General features: G+C 33.7%; 2 protein-coding genes across 2 annotated transcripts; one reads left to right on the forward strand and one right to left on the reverse strand.

Moving 5' to 3' along the window:
• The first annotated feature begins 9,304 nt into the window (after nucleotides 1-9,304).
• Nucleotides 9,305-10,354, forward strand: LOC142977507 (uncharacterized). The gene has a single exon (XM_076121426.1). It carries the CDS (start codon nucleotides 9,346-9,348, stop codon nucleotides 10,126-10,128), a length of 783 nt encoding a protein of 260 aa, XP_075977541.1. The 5' UTR covers nucleotides 9,305-9,345; the 3' UTR covers nucleotides 10,129-10,354.
• Nucleotides 10,355-19,826: 9,472 nt separating this feature from the next.
• Nucleotides 19,827-25,326, reverse strand: LOC142982648 (uncharacterized). Its single transcript, XM_076129304.1, has 2 exons — nucleotides 25,215-25,326; nucleotides 19,827-20,185 (listed from the first exon to the last, which is right to left on the reverse strand). Exons 1-2 carry the CDS (start codon nucleotides 25,324-25,326, stop codon nucleotides 19,827-19,829), a joined length of 471 nt encoding a protein of 156 aa, XP_075985419.1.
• Nucleotides 25,327-25,583: the final 257 nt, after the last annotated feature.

The raw sequence follows: 25,583 nt of genomic DNA on the forward strand, positions 1-25,583 counted from the left end.
TATTTCAGCTGTGATTGTTTTTAAAGAAAATGTCGACTATGTTAGATCCCAGGACATAAAGAAATTTTTTAAGAAAAAAAAAAGAGTTGTCTTTTTTATTATTCTCCATTTCATAGTCTCAATTTTATCAAAATCAACTCAACAGATCAACTGTAAATGGAAAAAGGCATATTATTCATTTTTAAATCAAACTTATAATACAATAGATTATAGGACTGCACTATAATCGCAAAATATCGGTTCCGCTTTAGCAAGAAGAGAAGACAACGAAACAAAAAATCCTCCTCGATAATAAAAAAAAATTAGGTTCTACAATTATGCGGTATTAATAAACTTTCTGAAGAAGCATCGGCCAAAACCATAAATTTAAAACCTGCCAATATTAAATAGGAAATCGGAAAAAAACCCCGTAGTTATAGAAAGACATTGTGATTCCATTCCCCGTGGATCCGAGCGACGGATATTGATGCCTCCACGATCACCATCGGTCCAATACCAATGAAATTCACAATGACGAGAATAAGACAGAAGTTTCTATAGAAATTAAAGTAAAAGATTTTACATAGATATGAGACAATTACTTCACTAACATAATGCATTGACAGCCTCCGTGCGGCAGTGGTTTAGTTAGCGCCGTGGTTAGGGTTTGATTCCCACACGGAACAATTATTTGGCTGGTCTGGTTGTACTTTGTGTCCGTTGTTTGCATGTTTGTAAAAGTCCTCGCGACACAAGAGCAATCCTTAATGCGGGAGTAAATGAAAAAAAGAATATCTAGTCTTGCTTAGCTTTGCTATATTTCAATTTCTATATTTTGTGAATTAATCTTTAGGTGATAAAAGCGTTTATATAAATCATCTGGACAGGAAACACAAATATGTAGATCACATAACACCTACTTTTCTTCTGGGAATAAACGCGACGACAAAACGGTGCACTGGCCACTTCACCAGTGACTCATAAATGCTGTGTGGTTTTTCCTTGAGAGATAGTAAATGGCAAATGAACTTACTCTTAGATAGGTGAAATTATAGCGTAGCGTAGGTATATGATACAAGAAGCAGCAAAACTAACTTATACTACTGCAAATGGTCTTCGTCGTGGCTGCAATTTCAGTAAACACACAAGTAAACAACAACACGTGGCGTGGCCTGCGGTTTCGCAACATTAATTTGCATGGAACTGGAAACGTTCTTCGATTTCGTTATAAATTAAGTTTACTTCGATTTCTTGAGAAATGAAATATTTGGTGGAATATGTTGCTCATTAAGCACTAACAAAGAATTTGAACAGGAAACGAACCCAAAACTTCATGACTTATTATGACGCAAGTCAAATTAATACAGCACTGAAATTATTAAAAGAATAATACTATTTCCAGTTTGTGTATTAATAAAAAAAATAATACACGAACTGCGCAAACTTTTAATAACAGTTCGTGTATTAAAAAAGTATCAAAACTATAGACTACCTAGGTAATAACGCTGCAGCTGCTTTCATCTGCGTTCATAACATCAGCTGGTATCGAAACGATAGCTTTCACAATATTGACTTTCACATCGAAGTGACTCATAGTACTGCCGCGTGCGCCAATGTTTGAACACTCAATAATACTGAGTTTATGCAAATGTGCTCTGCTAATGGTTATTTAACTTCACTTAATAATAATCGAATATTTGGTATGTATTTTGATATGATTTTTGTGTAAGGGAAGTTTGTATTGTTGACAAAGGTTTCAGTTACTAGGATTACTTTAGAAACAGATATAATCATGTTTTCAGTTTTACTTAAAATACAATAAAATACGTAAACGTAAATTGAACATGCTAATAGTGATATTAAGAAACCTTGCGTGCCTAAAATTTGTTTAATACATTTATGAGGTTCCAAAGTTGCAAAGTCCCTAACCCGCGCATGGTCACCGTGGTGTCTACCATGATGTCCAAAGCCTAACCCCTCCTTAGTCGGGGAGGAGACCCTTGCCCTGTATTGAGAAAGTAACTGATTAAAAATAGCATCACTAAGCTTGCTATCAAGGACAATACAAAACTACCGATTCAATCTCTTTAAAACGATACTCAATTAACATTCTGAAAAAACCAAACACAGCTTTGTATACACAGTTCTATCAATATTTCTTTAACGCAATGCCTTTAAAATGATATCATGCCTTCAATTACTTTATTGTCACATTGTATTGAAAACAATCACTATTTGAAGTTATTTATTTTGAGTACTTGAATTCAAAACACGCTTGACTCACCGATTGTACTTCAACACTGGCTTTTATTACTTTTTCTCAAAAACATTTAACTACAAACGAAAGTTTACGATATTTATGTAATTGTAAAATCATGCCTATACTTAAAACTTCTTAATATTCTATTTGTATGAAGTATTTTCTGAAAACTGCATTTGAGTGCTGACCATAATAACTTGCTTTTTCTACCGATTAAAAAACCTTATGATTTTAGGAACGGTAATGGTCCATAATATTATACTAACCAATTGTCCATCTACAAGACACAACTTAGTTTTATTTCTTTGTATTTGCAAGGAAATGATTCACCCCCGGTTTCTGAAGTACATTTAGCAATAGTTTATCTATTCAATAGCGTTTAAACTCATACATAGAAACGCAATTGAATAGATAAACTATCGTTAAATGTAGGTACGCAGAAACCGGGGGTTAGTTGAATAAACCTTACAAAAGCAAGAATAGGTACTTTGCATGCATATATGTACACATATGTTATGTACATACATTATATAATCACCCCTTCTTTCCATAGGATCTGGCAGAGACCAGAGAAACTTCATAGTTTGCATGCCTTGAAAAACCATTAAAAGAACTTTAAACATGCAAGATTTCTAGAAATTGATTTCCTTTACCTTCCTTCCTTCAAAAAAGTTGAAACGAAATTCTGAAAATCCTGATTATTTCACTGGAATGTTATTGCTACCAATGTTTAAACAATTCTAAAGAAAAGTTGTACAAGTCGCGTATAATTTCAGATCAGAATCATCTTTCTATTCAACATTGTTTCATAACAAACTACCTATTACCTCCAATAAAGTGGAGTTCCTCATATTGTGCCATTGTTTAGTCTACGTATGTGTGATCTAGTAATTGTCTCGTATCGGTGTAACACCGGCGTTCTAGAAGTGATTGCAATCATTCTATTGCCTTCCCCCTGAGGTGAAAATGAGGATATGCGTTATGTAAGTCTAGAATGATACTGATTTAGATTTGTTTTGATGAAAAGTAAATTTTCCACTGCCTTAGCAGAGTGTACGTGACAACAAATTAGGTTTTAGGCATTAACATTGACAAGAACCAGATAATAAGGTTTTTCTTATTCCTTTTTTAATTTTCTCAAAGTAAGTGTGGAGTTTGATTATATACACGGTATAAAGATAAAGTTTACCCCCTATTCCATAGGGCCAGTAATATATTCGCTGAAAAACGAGTGCCTTCATTCCCACACATCTGTATGTTGAAGACGGATATGTATTTTCTTTCAGCTTAATATACGCCAGGTAGTCCAGGTACAAAAAGTAGGAGTTCTCAATTGTGAGAAATAGCCAGTATAGAGGATCAGAAACGTCTCCATCTACTATCACTGGGTTTCATATTAAAATATTTATTTAAACTGAACTTAATTTGAATCTCCAAAGCTTTGCATTTCGACCTTGATAAACCTACCGGCTCAGTGGGCTACGGGCTAGTTTCCTATGTTTATGTATAAAATTCACATACCATTAGGTTCCAGAAGCAAGCTCCACTGTTCCAATCATTCTATTGCCTCCCCTTGTAGAGGAGATTAGGGTGATTAGGTCAAATCCATATTCCTCTATAAAACTCATAAATATTAATAAATATTTAACTCCGAGATAATTAAAAGTATTAACGAAATTCCAAAATCTTTATCAAATTTTCTAAATTTGGAATAACCCTTTGATATGTAATTAAACTAAAATTATAAAGCTGAAGAGTTTGTTTGTTTGTTTGTTTGTTGGTTTGTTTGTTTGTTTGAACGCGCTAATCTCAGGAACTACTGACCCGATTTGAAAAATTCTGTGTAGGAAAGCCTATTTATTGAGGAAGGCTATAGGCTATATATCATCACGCTACGACCAATAGGAGCGGAGTAGCAACGAGAAATGTTACAAAAACGGGGAAAATTATGACGCATTCTCTTTTATGTGACGCAAGCGAAGTTGCGCGGGTCAGCTAGTTTGAATAATAAAACTTCAAATTAGTAATTATATTATTAAAATAAATTACTGAACAGCTGCTGACGGCGAAATAACAACGAAAAAGACAAAATGTGCACTAATAAAAAGCCTAATTTACTAATTACAATTCTGAACCGTTAGTTAATTACCAAGTTATAAAAATACAGATTTCAGAAGACATTAGCAAAAAAAAAACTACGTTAATTTATTTTGCAGTTTAATGATAAAAAGTGGAGCGTTAACTTTTATTTTTATAGTTTGAGGGTCAGAATTCATTATAGCAGTTGAATTAACTGAATTTTTATGCAGAATTTCTTTTGAATTTCTGCTGGCTAGTGAGAAGTAGACCGGTAATTATTATCTATGGTAATTGTGAGAATATAAAAGTAGTTTATGGGGAACTTTATTTATTAGAACATAAAAGTTTACTGCAATTGCAGTTTATATCACTACTTAGGACTTTAGATTCATTTCCCAGGTCGAGTAAAGAATAATTATTGATATTATATTTATTAAGTATTGACGACCTCCATGGCGCAATGGTTAAGGTGATGGCTTTGCCACTACATGCGTAACGGAATAATTACTTTTGCGATCCACAAATAGTTGTTTCGGTTGTACTTTGTGTCCGTTGTTTGTAAAAAGCAATTCTTAGTAAAAAAGTTTAAGATCCCAGTCGCTGTATATCTTTATCGCTAAGTACAAGTACCTGTATAAAGCGTAAAGGCACTTGTTTAAATACGTGACCTCGTATTTAAGCCGAAAACTGTGTAAATAAACGCAAATATGTATATTTTTTCTAGACTGCAAATATTGCAAGCAGCTGCTAGTAGGTCTGTATACGTGGAATAGGCCTTGATTTTAAGCACTAACTCCATATAACTGCGACGGAAACACTAACAGTCGCTAATTACAAATGCACATGTGGTTTCGGTTCAAATACCTATACAGAATAAATTTTACACGATCTGATTCGGTTGAACTAAAGTCTTTGCAAACACAAACATTACACATGATTATTTTCTTTGTACAAAAATACAAGGACTTAACTCTTTTCTCATCACAATATTGTTATTTATGGACACTAACCCACTGCTAGATTACAAGTTTACTTTCGTAATGAGGGAGGAGTGAAGCCTACTTCCACAGTTGGTCCAGTGTAAGTTAGAGTTCTATATTTCCTATTTTAACTATTAAAAGAATTCTCAGACATGCAATGATAAGACCTCCATAAGTAGGCTTGCTACATTGCTCAAATAGATAAATACTGTTAAAATGAATCACACATAGTCCTTTTTACCCCTATTGCCTCTTTAAGGTTCCCTACGCCAGACCTGTTGCATTTGTTTGTTTACAATATTACGCGAAACCGGTCGAACTATCTCGAAAACACATTATAAATATCCACCCTATATAGAAATGTATACTTTGACTAACTGCCACAAAGTCGAAAATTTAACAAGATATGAACTGCACTTACGACTATTTAGAATCAATCTATGACATGAACGTTCTAGATTCGAAAAAGACATACGACCGTCAAAAGTGACAAGAAATTTTGAATTATATCTCCCTTTATTTAAGGTATTTATTTCTTTGATTGAGTTGTGTATTTATATCACGATGTTGAAAACTAGTATTTCTGCTCACGCAACTGTAACGTCAGCATACAAAGTGTACCGGTTTGGTGACTCGTAATATTATGGCTTCGGTTTTCGTGCTTTTAATTAATTTCACGCGGTTTGCTCCACAATTGTGTTACATATATTTTTCACAAGGCTTTATTTTTGTAAAAATATGAGTGTGTTATTGCAGTCGTGATTTCAATTAAAATTAAATTATCGTAAGGAAATTGAATTATTAAGAACGCGTTAAGCACGAAGTACCTATATGAGAAACTTCTAGTAACTAACACAGTAAAGGGACAGGTGCATTTAACATATTTTAAAACGTTGTTTAATTATAATAATTAACAGACAACGATAAGGTTATCACTCAAGAAAATACTTAATTCTGATTTACTGTACAAAATCATAAAAAAAAAAAACAAAAATAAAGGTATATTTAAACAAAAAAAATTACTTATAAAAATAGTTCAACATTGAGGTTGCCGCTTGCCTAAGTCAGCAAGTAACTCATCTAATTTAAATAAGAAAACCTCTTTAACATAAGAAACTACTAAAAAACCTTAAGAATTTCTTCAAAACATTTCTAACCTTGTTAGTAAACAAACAAAGAATCGAACACCGTCCCACGCTGTAACGTAAGCCGGTAATTGAGTCATCGGTGTCAACGACCTCTATACATTGCGACATGCATTCATTTTCTCTTGCGAAGTTGACAATATTCTGTTATGGCTCTTGTCACGCTTATGGTTTTGAAAACAAGGTTTAATAATATAGAAATGATTTGGTCAAATTTGATGATCTAGTTTGGATGCCGAATTGTTCAAAGAACGATTATTGAACTACTAGCTAAGCCACGCTTTCGTTCACGTAGAAATTTGTTCAGGGATTAAAATTGAACAAAAAATATTCTATGTTTGTCCCGAGATCTCTAGCTCCAACCATCCCATATTTTATCTAATTGGGCTCAGTGTTATAGCCTTGAAAGCGCAACAGACAAACAGATAGACAAACAAACAGACACACCATGCTATGCTTTTTAAAACCATACTTTTACTTTCAAAACAGTTCAATTGTTACGTAAACCACCATAAATGAGGTGCAATGTTAACAATAGACACCACACATAACCACAATACAAAAAATAATGCTAACTGGCGGTAACCTCGTGACTCCAGTCACAGACTTACTTTTATCCTCTAATTTGACAATTTAATATTGTTTTGATGAAAATGAATAGCAGGTCTTCAATGATCTCTATACTATTATTAATATTGAAAATCGATTTTGTAATTTAGTCTCGAAAGCATATTAGATAGACAAACTTTTGAATTTATAATATTTCTAGCTTTTGTCCACGACTTGGGCTTCGTGAAAAGATTTACCAGAGCCTTAAGTATACTGTACATTAGTTCAGGTTATAAACTATCTGTATTTCAAATTTCATCAAAATCCGTTCAATAGCTATAGTTTTTGCTTATAAGAGTAACGAAGATAAAGTCAAACCTTTGCATTTATAATAGGCAGGAAGTATGGATGTCATTTCAAAGCGCTGCTACTAAAACCAGGAAAAATACTTTCCACAAAATATAATACTGCTAGCATCTTAGAATTCACTGTAAATATTTGATACGCCAATTTTCCTGATGCCACTCGTAATAGGAATTTCTGAAAACGCTTTTAAAGGCACCTCTTATATTTACGGACGGTGAATTTGTGACGAGGCTCTGCTGCACGTGGATTTAAACCTACAATGTTTTATCGTAGACATTGTTTTCGAACAAATTTGTTTTTCTACAAAATGATCTGCGTATCGGATATAACATAGATATGATGTTACAATTAATCTAAAATTAGACAGGTTGTTAAGGTTTATTGCGTTATTGTAATTGGCTTATAATTTCACGATAATTACTTATCTATTTTTTAAAGTCTTACCTCCAGAACAACTGAAGAAATCTTCTCTTTCACTTCAACTTAGTCAAATATGATTTTAATATAACTTTCAAAACGAATATAGGGTAGACTGATTAACTAGTGATTAGACTGTTTATATACGTACTTACAAGTTTTGTTTCTACATCAAAACAACAGCTGCAGCTTATTCAATGTCATTGCCAAAGATCTCTCTATATCTTTCATCAGCAGTAAACTCGTGAAGACAGCATTAAGTACAGTTAACTTTAATGGAGGTTTCTTGTCTCCGAATACCGTCGTTAAGTGACGTCACCCGGAAGTGGCAGCTTTACTCGGAACACATTAACCTATGCACAAGGAAAAAACCAAATACACAAAGAAGAAATCACGAAATCTTCAAAACAAAATTTCACCGTGACGAAATAATGTATGAAAAATCTAAATGACGAATTAACTGCAAGCAATTTTCTACAAATTATAGGTAATTTAACACTAAACTAGGTAACACACTTTGGTGAAAATAAATTCGTAATTACTTTGTAGAGATAGCAAAAAGCTTGGAGAAGCTTTTTGTTAGATTGGAAAGGTTATTGCTACTGTTACAAATAATATAACAAATGTAGGAAAGTGTTATTGTTGTGTATTAAGAGTAAAAGTTGACCCACAAATAAATGCATCAACTTGTGGTAACGGTACGGCGCACACAGACGCGGTCATTGCCCGCAGCGTGCGCGCGCATGTGTGTGTGTGATCTAAACAAGTTGCGCAGGAGTCACCAACTCGTGCGTGGAAGTGATAATTGCAAAGACAAATGGTGTTGTTGTGGTTTTAGAGAAATTTTGTTATAAGAATTATGTAACAGATATTAGAAATAGATATGCAAGATCTTATCTTTGGTTAAGTAACTCGATGCACAAAAATATATGCAAAAATTGCTTCAATGTGCCTGCTAACTTACATCTTGCTTGAACTTAAGCCATTATGAGGTATCCTTACCAAAACAAAATGAAAAATTGAATAACAACATAAATGAGACATGAATATTCTATCACAGCAAAAGTTTCTACAAACCTCTCTTTAGTTTTGAACCAAATAAACGATAACAACAAGTTATTTAACAGTAAGCAAACACGCCAACGTGACCCGCGTACTATAAACTAGATCTCAATTTCTAATAATTAAAACTTGTGTTCAAGGTGATCCCAATTATTTCATATAAAATAAAGCTATAAAGGTCAGACAACACTCTCGTGTTCCCAATAACATGATACGTTCAACCTCTGTAATTAAAACAACATAATATTGACTCAGACATAACGACGCAAAAATTCATAGAAAAGCAATAAATCGGAACTAATTTCGTGTCATCCGATTACAAAATACACATATGAATCACAGTGACATTCACGCAGCTGAATAAACTTTCCAAATGTTTACAACTACTGGATTTTACCGCTGCGGTTATCAATGGGCGTTCGTACATTCTCGAAAGACGACCAAGCCTATATAAGCCTCGAGGTTGGCTCAGCCGTCATAGTAATACGAAGCGAAAGCAACGCGAACGATGCAGAAATATTTGATTTTCCTTGCGTTTTTAACCACCGTGGCCTGCCATGAGAGCCGGCGGCACCGGGTGGAGGATCCCTTTACCATGATTGACAAACACCTGACCCACACGCTTGCCTACCATTATATGTGGCCTTGGAGTCAACTCATCAGGGCTGCAGCAGCTTTGGAAGTCGAAGACGCACTGGAAGAGCCCCAGATCGTGTCAGATGACGAAAAGTTCCAGGTTAATTTGAATGTCAAGAGGTTCAAGCCTGACGAGTTGAGAATCAAAGTTAAGAACCGATACATCATCGTGGAAGGAAAGCACAAGGATAAGAATGAGAATCAGCAGTTCCTCGCCAACCACTTTGTGCAGAGATTCGTGATGCCGCCTGGAAGTAAACAGGAGGAAGTAAAAGCTGTCCTTAAGGAGAACGGTGTGCTTTGTGTGTCGGTGCCTAAGCATGAGCTGCCTCCACCACCTCCGGAAATTGAAGTGCCCATAGAAGTGAGACTACCTGTGAAAGTTCCAGAAAAAACTGAGAAACCAGAAGAAAAACCAGAGACAGAAGAAAAAATTGAGACCAGCACAGCTAAGAAGGAAGAACCAGTTGCCCCAGTACAAGCATCATCAGCTACACCTCTAGAACAGCTAGATTTAGTCGAAGCAACAACACACGTCGGCAAAATAAGGAAGAAGGAATTGAAGACCACAACAAAAACAGCAAAGGATAACGAAGTTACCAAAGGACTCGAGACCAACGGCCTGGACTACGCACTTGTTGAACAAGAAGAGTGAAAACAAAATAGTATAAGTGAATTAAGACTGACTAAGCTTTAACACGGCTGAAAGTCGTTGAAGCAATATTTCGGACGCTAAACAACGAAGATTTATGACAGCCAAAGTACTATTTATTGCAACGTCATAATTTAGGTAATAAACGTTCGAATATTTGGGTGATGGAGTTATAAGATCTATTGTATTTGAAAGTTTCGCGCCATGAAATAAATGTGTTATTTATTAAGCGGTTGTGTTTCCATTTCGTTAGGCTCCTTGAGGTAATATTTCTGTTTTATAAGACTGTTCTTTATGTTAATGTTGTGTGTAAATCTGTGTAACACACTGCGAAGGGATGAGATTCTGCCGTAATGTCTTTTAAGGCCTCATTTGCATAGGCGTGGAAGTTCCACGTGAATTATTCCGTAAGCCTGATGGATGGTCATTCCTGTTGATTACAGGATCAACACAAATTAAAAAAGGAATTTACTTTTTTGCTAATAGATAAGCGAAGCTTTTAGCGTTATTTTGACGATGAATGAACCTATACTATAACGATTATTTTAAAGTAGGGGAAGTAGGTAAAAACTTAAATATAATTTCTACATACAAGTAAATACGAACTAGTATTTTCTACATGATAACTGCTACACATCACGCTCAACACGTTATTTTGATTCATACTTAAGGTCTAAACTCCTCGACACACTAGATTCATCAAGAAAGATAATAAAGTGCTCAATAACTAAAAAACAAAACTAACCAACCACTTCTTCCAATGAAAAATGCAAATGACTAAACATGAACCTCTCCTTAAAGCCGGGTAAGTTATTCTCATATCTCATTTTCTTTCTGCTTAACTCTATATATCTGTGCCCTTATATTTCCAAATATTTAGAATCGTATATAACGTCATTGTCGGTATTTTTTCATATCCGTCAGTGTGCAATGTTTTGGTGTAGAGTGCAGAGGATATCCCGATATGATGACAGAGCGGAACTATTTGTTAGTCAGCTATTAAATGAATTAGGTCAGTGCAAAACGTAGGTGGAGTTTCACGAATAATGTTCTAGAATTATAAATCTCGTATTGTTTTGAGACTATTAAAGGCTGGAAAGATCTTAAGTATCAGTAGTTAATTGGGATGTAGTGAAATAAAAACAATGGCTACTTTCTTTTGATTTTGGTATGTCCCATTTGTCTATAAATTTCTCCTTTATTAAGTTTTTTATAGTAGTGTTAGTATTTGGTTTAATAATAATGACAAATAAAAAAAAACTGAGCACAAATTAGCATTCTACCTTAGATTCATTTCGATAGCTTAAGAATTGGCATTCAATTTAAGATACTGTAGAAAAAATCTGTCAAAACTTCCAAAATTTTTCCTCAATTTAAGTTATCTGATGATGTAAAAATCTAACCTCAGTGGATTATTACATCTTAAACTGATATTCTACTTTTGGTGGAAGAAAGAGAATTGTTATAAACCAATTATTAGTAGGAAATTAACGTGATGTACTATTTTTACTTGCAAAGAAACCAAATAGGTACTATAGAGCAACTAGGACCGACACAAAAGCCTGTTTTCATAAATATTTTGAGAAACAAATTCTACAAAGCAATCACCAAAACAAATAATGAAAAATTACTCCGGTCAATTTAGACATTTGACCCACGACAAATTCAGGGGAAGCTGAAAATTCTTAAAATTGTTTAAATTATAATTATAAACATTGTCTTAAAAGTCCCAACCGATCCCATGTAAGGAAAAAAATTTAGCGGGGTAATAAGGTCCAAAAAATGAGTTTTTCGCGATTTTCTTGAAAACGGTAAGTTTTATCGCAAAATTACCCCGACATAATTTGTAGATCAGGGAATTTCCTATAAAAAAGGTATCAATAATTTTTTCCCTAAAAGCCACCGCTTTTGAGATATAACGATGCAAAACCTCTGGAAAAGGATTATGTATTGAGAACCATTCCAAAAGTTTTCGTAAGTCTTTAGCATCTTTTTCTACTCGTGAATCACTTGCATCAACATGCTGCTCGGTCGTATCCATCCTAACATTAGCCAGATCTTCTAATTTTTCACAAACTGTATTCATTGCATGCATACTATAAACCCATTTACTTATGACACTCTGTTTTGTGCTTCTTCCTCGAGCAATACCTCCATCTGTCTTCATAGCTTTCATCATAGACTGCTCAATTACCATGTCCGTTGAAGTGCCACAGCTTAATTTGTCTGAACGTCTCACAGTGAAGAATCCTTCTGAAAAATTTTTATAGACTTCAGGATCTATGAAATTCTCTAATTGTAGCATATCCTGCAAGTATTAGGTGTGCAGACTTAGCATACGGAAAATGTTAAGACGCGTGAAAGTAAGGAAGCATTTCTTTGACGCAGTTTAAATGAGCTTTCCAATCCCCCGTACGTTCAGCTCTTAAAAACTCTTTAAGAATTGAAACCATATAAAAATATTGAATCCAAAGTTTCGCTGTTGGTCCTCGTTCCTCATAATCCTTAAGTTTTTGATTCAGTTTATTAAGTAAAGCTCCAGATATTTCATCATTTTCAATATCATTGTATGAAAAAATTTTATCTTCTATATTTTCGATATTAATTATTAAATCAGCATCCATGATGTCATCGATTTCAACTTCTTTTAATATTATAATTGCTAAAGCAAGTTGAATTAGTGTATGAGTGTATTATGACGCTCGCAATTTTTTGCATCGTTATATCTCAGAAGCGGTGGCTTTTAGGGAAAAAATTATTGATACCTTTTTTATAGGAAATTCCCTGATCTACAAATTATGTCTGGGGTAATTTTGCGATAAAACTTACCGTTTTCAAGAAAATCGCGAAAATCTAATTTTTTGGACCTTATTACCCCGCTAAAATTTTTTCCTTACATGGGATCGGTTGGGACTTTTAAGACAATGTTTATAATTATAATTTAAACAATTTTAAGAATTTTCAGCTTCCCCTGAATTTGTCGTGGGTTTACTGATTTTTTGGTCTAATTTGACCGGACTAAATAATATATTTAGACGCATTGAAACTACTTTTCTTGTTTCAATTAAAAAATATATTATTACTAACCAATATTTGTCCGTAGTTTCACATACATTTTTCGTTCGGAATCCAAATTAGCGCCTTAAGAGAAACGCCTAATAAAACTGCACTGTTAATTTGTTTAAGCATGCTAATCCCAAAAACCACTGATCTTATTTTGAAAAGTCTTTTTCTCATACAAAACTACACGATCTCCAAATCACTTAAGTCTCTTTTTACGAAACATTTTACATTTCACGCAAGCGAAGTCACGAGTATCAACTAATAGTTCACGAGTCCAAGAATTTAATTAACTTAGTTCTCAAACGAACTGTTTGAAGAAATTTCTTTTGTAAACTTTCTCAGTTATTATTAATATTCTGTTACAAATAATTATTAAATATTCATTAGAACTAGTCAAAGCAGGTACTGGCTGTGAGAAGTTTGTTTTAATAGGATTTTTTTTTTGTTAGAAGAGGACAACTCCCGCACTTAGAATTGCTTTTGTGTCGCGGGGACTTTTACAAACATACAAACGACGGACACAAAGCACAACCAGACCCGAAAATATTATTAATTGTGAAATGCACTAAATTGTTCCGTATGGGAATCGAACCCCCGAGCTACCGTCACAATGGTAGCGGCGTGGCGACCTAAACCACTGCGGAGGTAGTCAAATTTATACAAATAGAATTACATTTTAACTTTTGCCTTATTTAGTAAATATGCAATAGAATGTCCTAATGGTGTGAGGTTTCCGAAGACGATATCCAGGACAAAGCAGACAATGGATGTGCGATCAGAAAAGCTGATCGCACATCCATTGGGGAGTCATAGCATGGAAGAGAGAGAGAGAGAGAGAGAATGTTCCGCCTAAATTCTACTTACGTGTTACACTACTTGCCAGACAAGTACTAGGTTGGTTTTACGCCAACTATTACTCAATTAAAGATTGTAGTTCTTGTATTATATATATACGGTTCTAATATTTGCCAATCATTACTTGGTTTAACTTCAACAGTTATTTGGTTAGCTAATTCACTTACTTATCTGCTCTTTCATTTTCTTAAGTAGTGGTTGACAAACTAAGTAGATTTTAATCCCAGATCTACAAATATCTCCATTATTATCCATGTCATTTCATCACAACCAGTACAATGCTTTAAACCAATTTACCAATGAACCAATGAGCAAATCCAGACCAACTTTCGTTAATATGGATATGGAATCGTAATCGTAATATGGATGTGTAAATATTGAAAGGAACTGATCCATATTACGTGTTTGTACATATCGAACTAACCTAAGCCATATAAGGTCAATCGTTGAATTTAAAAGTTCCCAACTGAGTGCTGCATTGAAGTACTAAAGCACTACAAGTGGCACAATCATAAAAGAACCAGTATCTTTTCAGTTTTATTGTGAAGATTTGTTGAGCCATTTGACCGCTGGCTATAAAAGTGTCCAGACTACGATATCGCGAGTCGCGTTATGGCTCAAGTAAAACGTTACGACGAGAATATCATACCAGATACTGTCTCGAATGTACAGTGTATGTAGATTATATAATTTTTTGAGCCAATATATGACTGCTATGATAAAAACTGATATGGAACTCGATAGTAGCTCAGTCGTCACGGTACTCTCATCTTAGTCCTCGGACCACATAGGTAACTTATATAAATTATATGGAAAAGAACATCAACAGAACCTTTAACCGCAATCTATATAAATAAAAAAATGTCAGTGCCACATTTGTTTTTTAGCGCAGTATCGGAAGAGCATGCCATATTTTTGAACCATAGTTCGACCGACATTTTATAACGGATAGCATTCTGATAAAAATCAAACGAAATTTTCACAAATATTCGATTTCGTTGATTATAGGCCTCAGCTCTTCGCAAAATCGATTCTTCGGCAAATACTTTCCGTTCAAACCGTATCATTTAAAATCACGTTTGAACAATAAAACAACACTGTGTGCTGCGACAGTTACATTTGCCGTCAAACTCTTCACAATGATCGTTAGCACACGATTTATAACTGTACACTCATTGTAGCTCGTTGACAAATTGTACTAACTTTACGGCCATTTTATTGGTTATTAAAACGCTTGATTTGTGACTACAGTTATAGAGTAACTTGCTGTTACCCGTGACTTTGATGGGTGAAAGAAAAATTGTGTCTCCCTCTAAAATATTTAGCTCATGTTATTTTTCAAGGCTACAACTCTCTACCTGAAATATCAAGTCATTTAACAAACGAATGCGAATCGAACTCATTACGTGATGTCAGTAAGTATGAAGTAGCGACTGCATCATGGTGTCAGTGACTCATTGATGGTGTATGTCACATACCATACAGATGTCTCTGGTCCTCGCTTAGATCAAAAAGTAATCCTTGACTTTGTTTTGTACACGACAATCCATTTTATACTTAACCTTTGTAACGCTACTTAACTACGATACACACTGATATTTGTCTCCGACTCTCGCTATAGACACATACATCTAGAAATACTTAAATAATTTTGTTCTCAACAATATAAAATCTGGTCACTTCACCTATTATTCTTTTAGACAAAGAGTTGTTAGAGTCCCCCTCGGCCAATCTGCTACGTTTACTTCGAGTCGAGAGCTCCATTACAAGCGCCGAATTTAGATGCCCTTGCGAGCCATCTAACACCCCCCTGTCCCAACGGATATGGAAATATTGTAGGGCTTTCACACATTTACTAATATTAATTTAAGAAAACATATTACTAAGTCTACAACCCATATTTGAACAGCTTGATGGTTTCAAAGCCTCCCTCCTTTTCAGGAGCTGGTCCAGTAGTAAATTGATTAAATTTATTTTATTCTTACAAAACATGAAACTCTGCCTATTACGCTTTCATGGCTAAACCGTTGAACTGATTTTGATAAAAAAATGGTATGGAGATAGCATTAACCTGAGGATCAAACGAAGGCTTTTTTTACACACGCGTTAAGTCATGCTAGCTAGCTGTTTTGATCTTTCACAGCTGTTGACTAATCTAAAAGTTTTCATAAAAAATAATAGTTACTAACATTCGCTCTAATAATATTTTCTTTTCACAAAAACAATTCACAGGTTCTTTGAGATAGTAAAATTATAATGAAACGAAATAAAATCTACTCAATAGACTTAGTTCGTATTATGTTCAACAGGTGGCGTGGTCGTCTAGTTTTACTGCTAAAGATATAACAATTAGTTTTTATATAACATCTACGAGTTGTGTGAACTCTGATAATGAAGTCTGGATATAAAAGAGTGTATTTTAATAATATACTAGCTGTTACTTACAATTTAGATTATCTCGGGCATTTCTATGAAAAATACTGACAAAGATTTCTTACCTAGTTTTACTATTGCAGGTTTAGTAGTTTTCCGAAAAACCATTTAGGCTATTTTTATTGAAAGCTATAAGACGCTCATAACCCGTTGCGCTCACCGATCGGTAAACGATCTGTGGATTTAAGCAACCGTTGGCACGGGAATTCTATAGATGGGTGACCGCATAGTGGTATTTGAGCTGGGCGTCTTCGTGCTTCGGAGGGCACCTAAAAAAAGTCGGTCCCAGTTGTTGTCTACTAAGATAACAGTCGTTAAGCCATGTCGAAGGCCTTCTAGCGGCTTGAACAACTTTGACACTAGGGTGACCACTAACCATACGACAAAACAAAACAAAAACAAAGCTATGTACTTGAAGGGAGTTTCTTGCCAGTTCTTCTTATTTCTACCTTGCGAACTGACTCTAAAGCCAACTATTTTTACAATCATAACTGTTATAAATCAATCAACCTAGCCTTTCTTCCAACTATGGTGGAGTGAGTTTAACTATACACATTTTTCGCCATTTTTGAAGTATTAGTCCTATGTAATGGGGAGCAAGCTTATTGCCTCGGACTCTTTATCAATCAAAACTCGACCTTAATAAGTAAACTATTTGATTAAGATTTTAACTTGTAAAATATTGAGTGTATATCTATACCCAGCCCTTTGTAGAGAGGCAACATTATGTTATGTTAAATAGAAAGTGCAGAGAGAGTAGGTTTTCTCGTCACAACACTGCTCAGTTTGCGAAATACAAGCTTTTACCTTTCCAAACGTTGCTAGGTTTTCCCCAGTTCTCAGTAATTATAGTTTAGTTTACCAGCACGTACATATATTTGTTTATAATAACTATGGGAAATAATAATAGTAATGGGAATAATATTATTATAGTATACATTAAATTCACAGTGTTTTTTGCAATATTTTTAAATTTTGTTCTGGTTAATTTCGCTTCATCATTCATAATATCTAGCCAAACTATTTTCTTACACACTCATTACAACATCCGAAAGTGCAGGCAGAGGCGTATAATACATCCAATTTTTGAGCACTTTTGCCACCTTAGTTAAATGTAATAGCGAGCCCACTGCCATGTATCGAGCACCTTACAAAGTATTAATACTCCGTATGGGAATCGAACCCACAACCTCAATCAGCAGTAGCGGCATGGTGACCATCCTATAACTGAACTTCTAAGGTCATTGATGTTCTAAAACAAAGCGGGGGCAGCCCTACACAGACATTAAGTATTTGATAGATTGATTGCCTCTCCGCAGAATACGGTAATGAATGTAAGGAGCTTGTGTAATACGCAAAGATGTGTAGTGAGAGGACTCTGGATATACTACTAGTTTACTTCTAATAAGGACCTATTATGAAACTAGGACCTATCTATATGGACATGCTAAATGTGTAAAGACTTTAAAACGCATATTTATTTAAGTGAAAACTTCACAAAAGTGAAATCTTGTCACTTTAGAATGATCATTCAATGAATGTTTTGTTGAAGTAAAACTTCTACAATGTTGATCGCATGCAACAGGAATCGAGCTTATTGCTAAATAGGAGTGTAAACAAACTCGGTACTACTGTTTATTTAGCTAGATTTTGGAAAATCCCCACTGCAAATTTCTCGTGTCTATAATGTAACCTAAAACCGGTATCAGTAGTGCGATAATGTACTTCTATAGACTATCGATAACCAGCTAGCTATCGCAGTACATTTAAAGTTTTAAACTTTCGATACTCAATAGTGTAGCTGTATAGAATTGCGCTACTGTGATGAGCACGAGTATATATTCTTAGCCTGGATGTTAATCTATACTAATATTATAAAGCTGAAGAGTTTGTTTGTTTGTTTGATTGTTTGTTTGTTTGTTTGAACGCGCTAATCTCAGGAACTACAGGTCCGATTTGAAAAAATCTTTCAGTATTAGATAACCCATTTATTGAGGAAGGCTATATATCATCACGCTACGACCAATAGGAGCAGAGTACCAGTAAACAATGTTACAAAAACGGGGAAAATTATGACCCATTCTCTCTTAAATGACGCAAGCGAAGTTGCGCGGGTCAGCTAGTTTATCTATATAAGTATGTATTTAGAACTATTAGTTATTATTTATTATTTTTAATTCGAACTGAATATATTTTTTCTATTGGTCCTAATAGAAAAACACAAAGATAAATTAAAATTAACACAGGCACTGCCCAAGTAAGTTAACAAATTAGCAGCGAAAATGTTAAAGGCTCTCTGTCTCGAAAAAATAATTTATTTGAATTATATCATACTCTTAACAACTTGCAAGGATTTTCATTGATAAATAAGACAAAATAAACAACAATACATTTCAATTTTATTTACAAACTTACATTTACAATAAATAAATAACTTAATATAAAATTTAATTTATAAAATGGCACTATTATTATAAACTACAGTTATTATTTTAATTTTCGTCCACCATCTTGCTAAAATGGAAAATCATTTCTAAATTAATTGAGCAATCTATCTATACTAATATAATAAAGCTGAAGAGTTTGTTTGTTTGTTTGTTTGAACGCGCTTATCTCAGGAACTACTGGTCCGATTTGAAAAATTCTTTCAGTGTTAGATAGCCCATTTATCGAGGAAGGCTATAGGCGTATTTAACATAACATAACGGCGTATATAATATAACACGCGCTACGGTCATTAGGAGCGGAGTAGGAACGAAAAATGTTACAAAAACGGGGAAAATTTTGACCCATTCTCTTAGGTGACGCAAGCGAAGTTGCGCGGGTTAGCTAGTACAAAATATAATTACAAAACAAATTAAAATCTCTTCTCTCGCTCTAACATTGAACAGAAACAAAAATGATCACAATAAGACGATAATATTGCAATAAGCACAGAAATATTGATTTGTGGATGTTTTTCACAATTTATTTTTAATATAGAGATCATTATTTACTCTGCAACTGTGCGTGTTATTATTTGCGGTTCTGGTGTCTAGATCTGTATCATAAAAAAAGAATTAGCAATCGTTAGATTAAACACTTATTTCAATGACAAGATATCTTTAAATACTATGATTTCATGCTGTGCAACTCTTGCATGGAGATATAGTTATCAGACAACTGTTAAACGTATATACAATATACATAACAATATATTTAGTATCTAAATTGTTATATTCATATTTACAACGTAATATGGCCACTAAAAACTGATTTAAATAAATTAATTATCTACTGATGGCGATGAATACACATGGCATATCAAAAAGTACTAAAATTTTCTAAATTAAAAACTAATAAAAACTCAATCAACTAGATTTAACAGCGTAAGATCCATCGGCGTCATAAATCCTCTTTTTATAATCGCTTCCGTATCCGTACTTATCATAATTGTACGGCTGCGGATCATAGCTATAACTGCCGTAATCGTGATCATGATTATGATCATGATCGAAATGCCCATGATCATGATCATGATCGAAGTGACCATGATCAAAGTGATCAAAGGAATGATCTTCGATATACGCGTGTCGTTGTTCCCTTTCCTTCAAGTAATGAATGAACCAAAGCATGAAGTTCCATCCTTTGTATATTAGAGCGAAGAATAGACCTCCGTAGACGATTTTCAGGACAATTATTTTGGTTGCAACTACGTAGAAGAAATGACCTGTTGACAAAAGAAAAACTAAGTTAAAATACACTTTCACGAAGCTTATAAAAGGGTTTTATTTTGGAAGAATAGTGCTTAAAATAAATAATTTGTTTCGTGAGTGATTTAACAAAAGGTTAAGATGGAACTAAACTTGAAATTGACTTATGTTTTGCCACTAAAAGTAAGAGTAGAACAAGGTGACCAATATACCAACTGATTACATAAAATCAAACAAACAATAAGTTACCATTCACAATATTACCTATATCTCATAATAAATTGCCAATTTCATAAGTAAATATATTAATTACACTTTGTTTTTTTGCAATTAACTGCGTGGAATACAGCGTTAATCATCTCACAAAAGAAAAGTTCAGTGCATTTATTAACATTTTCTTTGAATAAAATATTGTAGTTCATAATCTTTTCTACTCATCTACGCTTAAAGTAAGCTGTTGTGTAATTTTTACAAGTTATTATGATTGCCTTCTCGCTCGCTGGCGGAGTGCCTGCCAAGTAATTATAGCACGCCGCTCCCGAGAGTTCTTTAACTAAACTTCGTTTTTCACAACTACTCAAGTTGTACGATAAAGTTATTGTAAAGCTGTACTTAAAACAGATTTAAAGCTCTATTATTAACGCTGAACCTTGAAAAGATGTATTTATCAATATGTTAATGAATAAACTCAAAGCGATTGGATTTGATTTACATTTTTTTTAATTCCGCATTAAGGATTATTTTTCTTGGGATTGTTAAGACTACAACTATAACGAGGTAATTATCTGGTCTAGTCAACATCAATCTGATTTTAAAAATAATTAAACTACATTCTCTTTAGAATCAGATTCCTAAAGCACAAAAGATGAACATTATATTAAAGTGAGAGAAGAAATACTATTAACTACTGATTCCTTCAGCGACATGTCTTCCTATAAGCGTTTATAAAAGCACAAAGCGTTTCCTAGTTTAAAGACCCAATACCTCCCAGAATACGGGAGGAGATCCATGACCAGCATTGAGACAGTAATGGATTAAAAAAGGAGTTTCTATGTGTAAAAAAAATAAATGAATGCCGATAAAATACACACCTATTTCAACGTCTATGATGATGTTTAGTAATAAAATCAGCAATGAAATCCAGAGTCTCATATCCTGACTTGATTTTATGATCATATTGATCACGATATGGATCAAATCCCTGACCGTAATGACCGAAGTGATTATGTTCAGTGTGTTTATAATGTATGTACGGGTCGGGAACGTGTTTGTACACTTTAAGTACCCAAGCTAGTATAAGAAACAGTTTGATGGTAGCTGCTAGTAAGGCTACGCTTAGTATAATCTTGTACAGGCCGATTTTCCCTGCAGTTATGATCGCGAGGTGGGCTGTAACAAAGAGAAAAGCTTTGATAGTTACTAGTTTTTTTATAGAAATTGACTAATTGAGTAAAAGAAGGATTGGTGTATTCTACTATGCCCGAGGCAAATATTGATTAGCGACCCGTATTTCAAAACTCTTAACACTTTATTTGGAAAAATGATGAGATACGCTAGCATATAAAATACAAATAAAAGCGCTACTAATCTATTTCTAATAACTCGTTTCTTATCTACATCTATCTGAACATCCAATTTGTATTATTGGTTAAAATTACATATCACTGGGTATTACACCAATGCTGTAGAGTCTACACTCTCATGCTCTATAGTAATTCACAAGATACTAAACAGTAAACACAAATCTTTGTTCTATTACTTCTGTAACAAAAAGCGGTAACTTTTCATTCCTTTTCCTCCCAATAATCAAATACAAGTCAAATGAAAACCCAGAAACACAAAACCACTGCAAAAACTGCTTGAATACAGAAAAAGAACTCAATATCTTATTTAATCCATCGTCTTTAAATCAACTTGGTAACCACAGACCGCCTTCTGTATAACTTAATATATTCAATAATAGTTCTTTCTTCGCTAGAATTTCAATTTGTCTCCGATTCACATTTAAATACTGGCTACTTGAAGAATTTTCTGCGGCGCACTCTTCCGATGCAGCGGGAATAAGACCCAGTTTTAGTTCTTGTATTACTGATAGAATGGATGAAGAAAAGGAATATAAGAAAGTAGTTTAAAAATAAACTTAATTATAGTGGTCGGTGATTCGGTGATTTTGTTCGGTTGTTATTCAATAATGAATGCCCGGCTTCTGAGGTACATGTAGCGGCAGTTGATTTATTCAATAGCGGTTTTTTTTGTATGAGTTTAAACGCTATTGAATATATAAACTGTCGCTAAATGTACCTCAGAAAATAGGGGTTAGAGAACCTCGTTGACAATGTGATTGTTCAGTAAAATAGGAGGCTTCTAGAATTCAGTAACGTTCGTATGAAAGTTTTAGTGTATAATAAACACATGTCATTGTGACAATCCATTTACACTTTCGATGCGTAAACTATTGCGCAATATTTATCACCATACATACACCTATTGTTTTGAAATTCACGAATAATATTTTCACGCAATCATTATCACTTCACTGTGACTGTTAAATAATATTCCTTACATTATGATGAATACTGAAAAACGCGGAATTTCTTTTGTACTTTCTTCCATTCTATTAGCTCCTACTGAGTAAGGTTGCAAAATCATGGCTTTTCAGGACTCACAACCTCCGATTGCCTCCGTGGCGCGGTGGTTTGGGTCGCCACACCGCTACCATTGCGACGGGAGGTCGTGAGTTCAATTCCCACACGGAACAATTATATGAAATATTTTTTTCGGGTCTGGTTGTACTTTGTGGCCGTTATTTGTATGTTTGTAAAAGTCCCCGCGACTCAAAAGCAACTTTTAGAATTGTCTTAAAAAAAACAATATAAAAAACGTAACCAATTAAAATCTCACGTTTTCTTTGCTACTTTGATGCAAATTAAAATAAAATAAATTCCTAAGAAAAATCTATTTCAACCACGTACCTTTATCTTTTGAGAAACAACTTACTTTTCTATTAAAATACTAATTACATACACTTTGAAATCAAAAAACGATATTAGTTATTCTTTCACAGTACGCAATATTTAAGTGAGTTTTTTAATTAAAAGCCTCATTCGAGTGTTTCTTTTATTCCAGCCGTTTCAATCTAAAATGCTGGTTTCAAAATTATATTCTCTTTCTTTTAATGTTTTTATAAACCTAATGAATACGTCGTTAGTTTCATTACTGAGTCTGAATTTTTATTTTAATTTTGGTTATTGTTTAATTTAGCGTTAGCCCTGTGGTTATTTTTAACGTGTTGCTATTACTAACGGATGTCGTAGTTTCGATTCCCATATGTTTATTTCATATCTTCCGTAATTTAATTGATGTTTAATTGTTTTAAAGGTTCCTGGCAAATCATTAGTTTATTAGCACAATCGTTATCTGCAGCACAATTTCTACGCTCGCTACAATCGAGTACCGAGAGTTTGACATATTATTCAATATTATTTAAAAGTTCTTGCCGACAATGCCGGGGCACTTAGAAAATCGACCTTCTGGTCTATCGATATGATAGTAAACCGTGGTAATATTTGTAAGACACAAACAAGACATTACTTAACTTGTTTACTAACTATTGGTATTTGGTAAGTGACAACTTCGTAGATTAATCGTAAGATTCTTGAATAGTTATTTTTCCTTAAAAAATAACACTACAGTAATAGTTTATTTCTTTGATGCCAGATAAAATAAAGAAGAAACTGAGAAAAAGATCTGCATTTACAACCGTTTCTTAATGAATCTAAACTACTTTTGTAGTAAACACGCAAACCTGTAAATAAGCATCGTAAACAATGAGTGCATAAAAGTGAAGTTGATCTGTTGAACAAAACATTGCTCTAAGTTTGTTAAGTCGATAGGCGAACTTTTTAAAATTAACTTTAACGACTTGCAATAAAATATTTAAAAAAATTGTTTAACGGAAATCATTTATCAGTGTTCGTAGACTATGAGAATTACATATAAAAATAAAATATTTTGATATTCGTAAGTCTTGAAAAGTGTTATTCTTTTAATTTAAGTACATGACTATTCTATCGTGATTAATGAACCTGTGTATGCAGACAGAAATGTTTTGTAACAGGTACTCGCGTTCACAAATGCTAGGTAATATGTATGTTCCACAACATCTAATAGACAATTACTGATAAAATGTAGGGAGACTAACAATCGCAAGAGCTTTTTAAAATTCCGGGTATTAAGTTATTCTAGTGTGATCGGCTCACCCCCGGTTTCTGAGGTATATTTAGCGGTAGTTTATCTATTCAATAGCGTTAAAACTCATATTAAAAACGCTATTGAACAGATAAACTATCGCTAAATGTATCTCAGAAACTGGGCATTAACCATATATCTTTAAGAGTAGTATGATACAAATTAACTAGCCTATATAGTATCTCATTAGTAATATTATGCTAGATAGTTTTCTTTCAAGTTAATTTAAGATTATAATAAGCCACGCTCGTAGACGGGTTAACAAACTTCACACGCTTGCAAACTTTCAGCGCGAATTTAAAGCGGATAGTTTGCCAAGTTTCATCAACTTGATTTATAATTACCGCACTTGATATTTTATTGAATCTTTTAAGTTTTTTTTTTACTATTAGAGAGTAATAATTTTAACGTGTTTTCAATTTTGAAACTTAAGGCAATGTGTATGAGCGAAATGCTTCCTTAAAATGGAACCCTTACATTTTAAGTCAGTTCTAGATTACATGAACTTAATTTAAGTACCTACAGTTATAGAAAATCAAACCATGTATACTTTTTTGGTGGTTGGTACATTGGTCATTACCAATCATTGGCCAAAAGTACATAAAGCCTAGTTATCAAAACAAGTCGGATTAAGTCAGTGCAATTATTGTGGAGACCACTAAATGTTATAGTCCTAATTTTTACTAGAGATGTTACGTCAATTATTTACTACCTACCATAATATACTAGAGATTAAATTTAAATATTATCTTTCTTCTTTATCTTATGACTAAAAGAGAAATTATAGCAAACACTTACTCAACAACGCGAAAGCCACTCCTTTCCCTCTAGGCTCCACTTCGTTTTCTTTTTCAGCACCTTCCACAGTCCAAGTATACATCATAACCAGTACTAAAACTAACGCCTTCATATTTGAAAACATCCAAAAAGGTTTAGTTTCAAAACAAATCACAACTTAAAAAAATAAGTGTTCGAAATATAATTTATAATTATTTGAACTTTGACAGTAAAAAAACGTATTTAAAAAATGTATCTGTCAAAACATATGATTTTTTGAAATGATACGTTTTTTTTTTCAGTGCAACAGTTCACTACAGTGTCGTATTTTAAAATGACATTTCGCGTTAACAGCCAGCTCTCATAGTTAGGTGCTAATGGTTACAATAA

The sequence above is a fragment of the Anticarsia gemmatalis genome, chromosome 1 (assembly GCF_050436995.1).
Source record: "Anticarsia gemmatalis isolate Benzon Research Colony breed Stoneville strain chromosome 1, ilAntGemm2 primary, whole genome shotgun sequence".
Classification (NCBI taxonomy): domain Eukaryota; kingdom Metazoa; phylum Arthropoda; class Insecta; order Lepidoptera; family Erebidae; genus Anticarsia; species Anticarsia gemmatalis.

Bases quoted from the DNA above. Each gene is read 5' to 3' on its own strand.
- LOC142982648 (XM_076129304.1), bottom strand. From the start codon at position 25,326: ATGAAGGCGTTAGTTTTAGTACTGGTTATGATGTATACTTGGACTGTG. The intron at 20,186-25,214 runs GTAAGTGTTTGC...TTTTGTCAACAG, and splicing joins AGTGGCTTTCGCGTTGTTGA to GTCATTTCTTCTACGTAGTT.
- LOC142977507 (XM_076121426.1), top strand. From the start codon at position 9,346: ATGCAGAAATATTTGATTTTCCTTGCGTTTTTAACCACCGTGGCCTGC.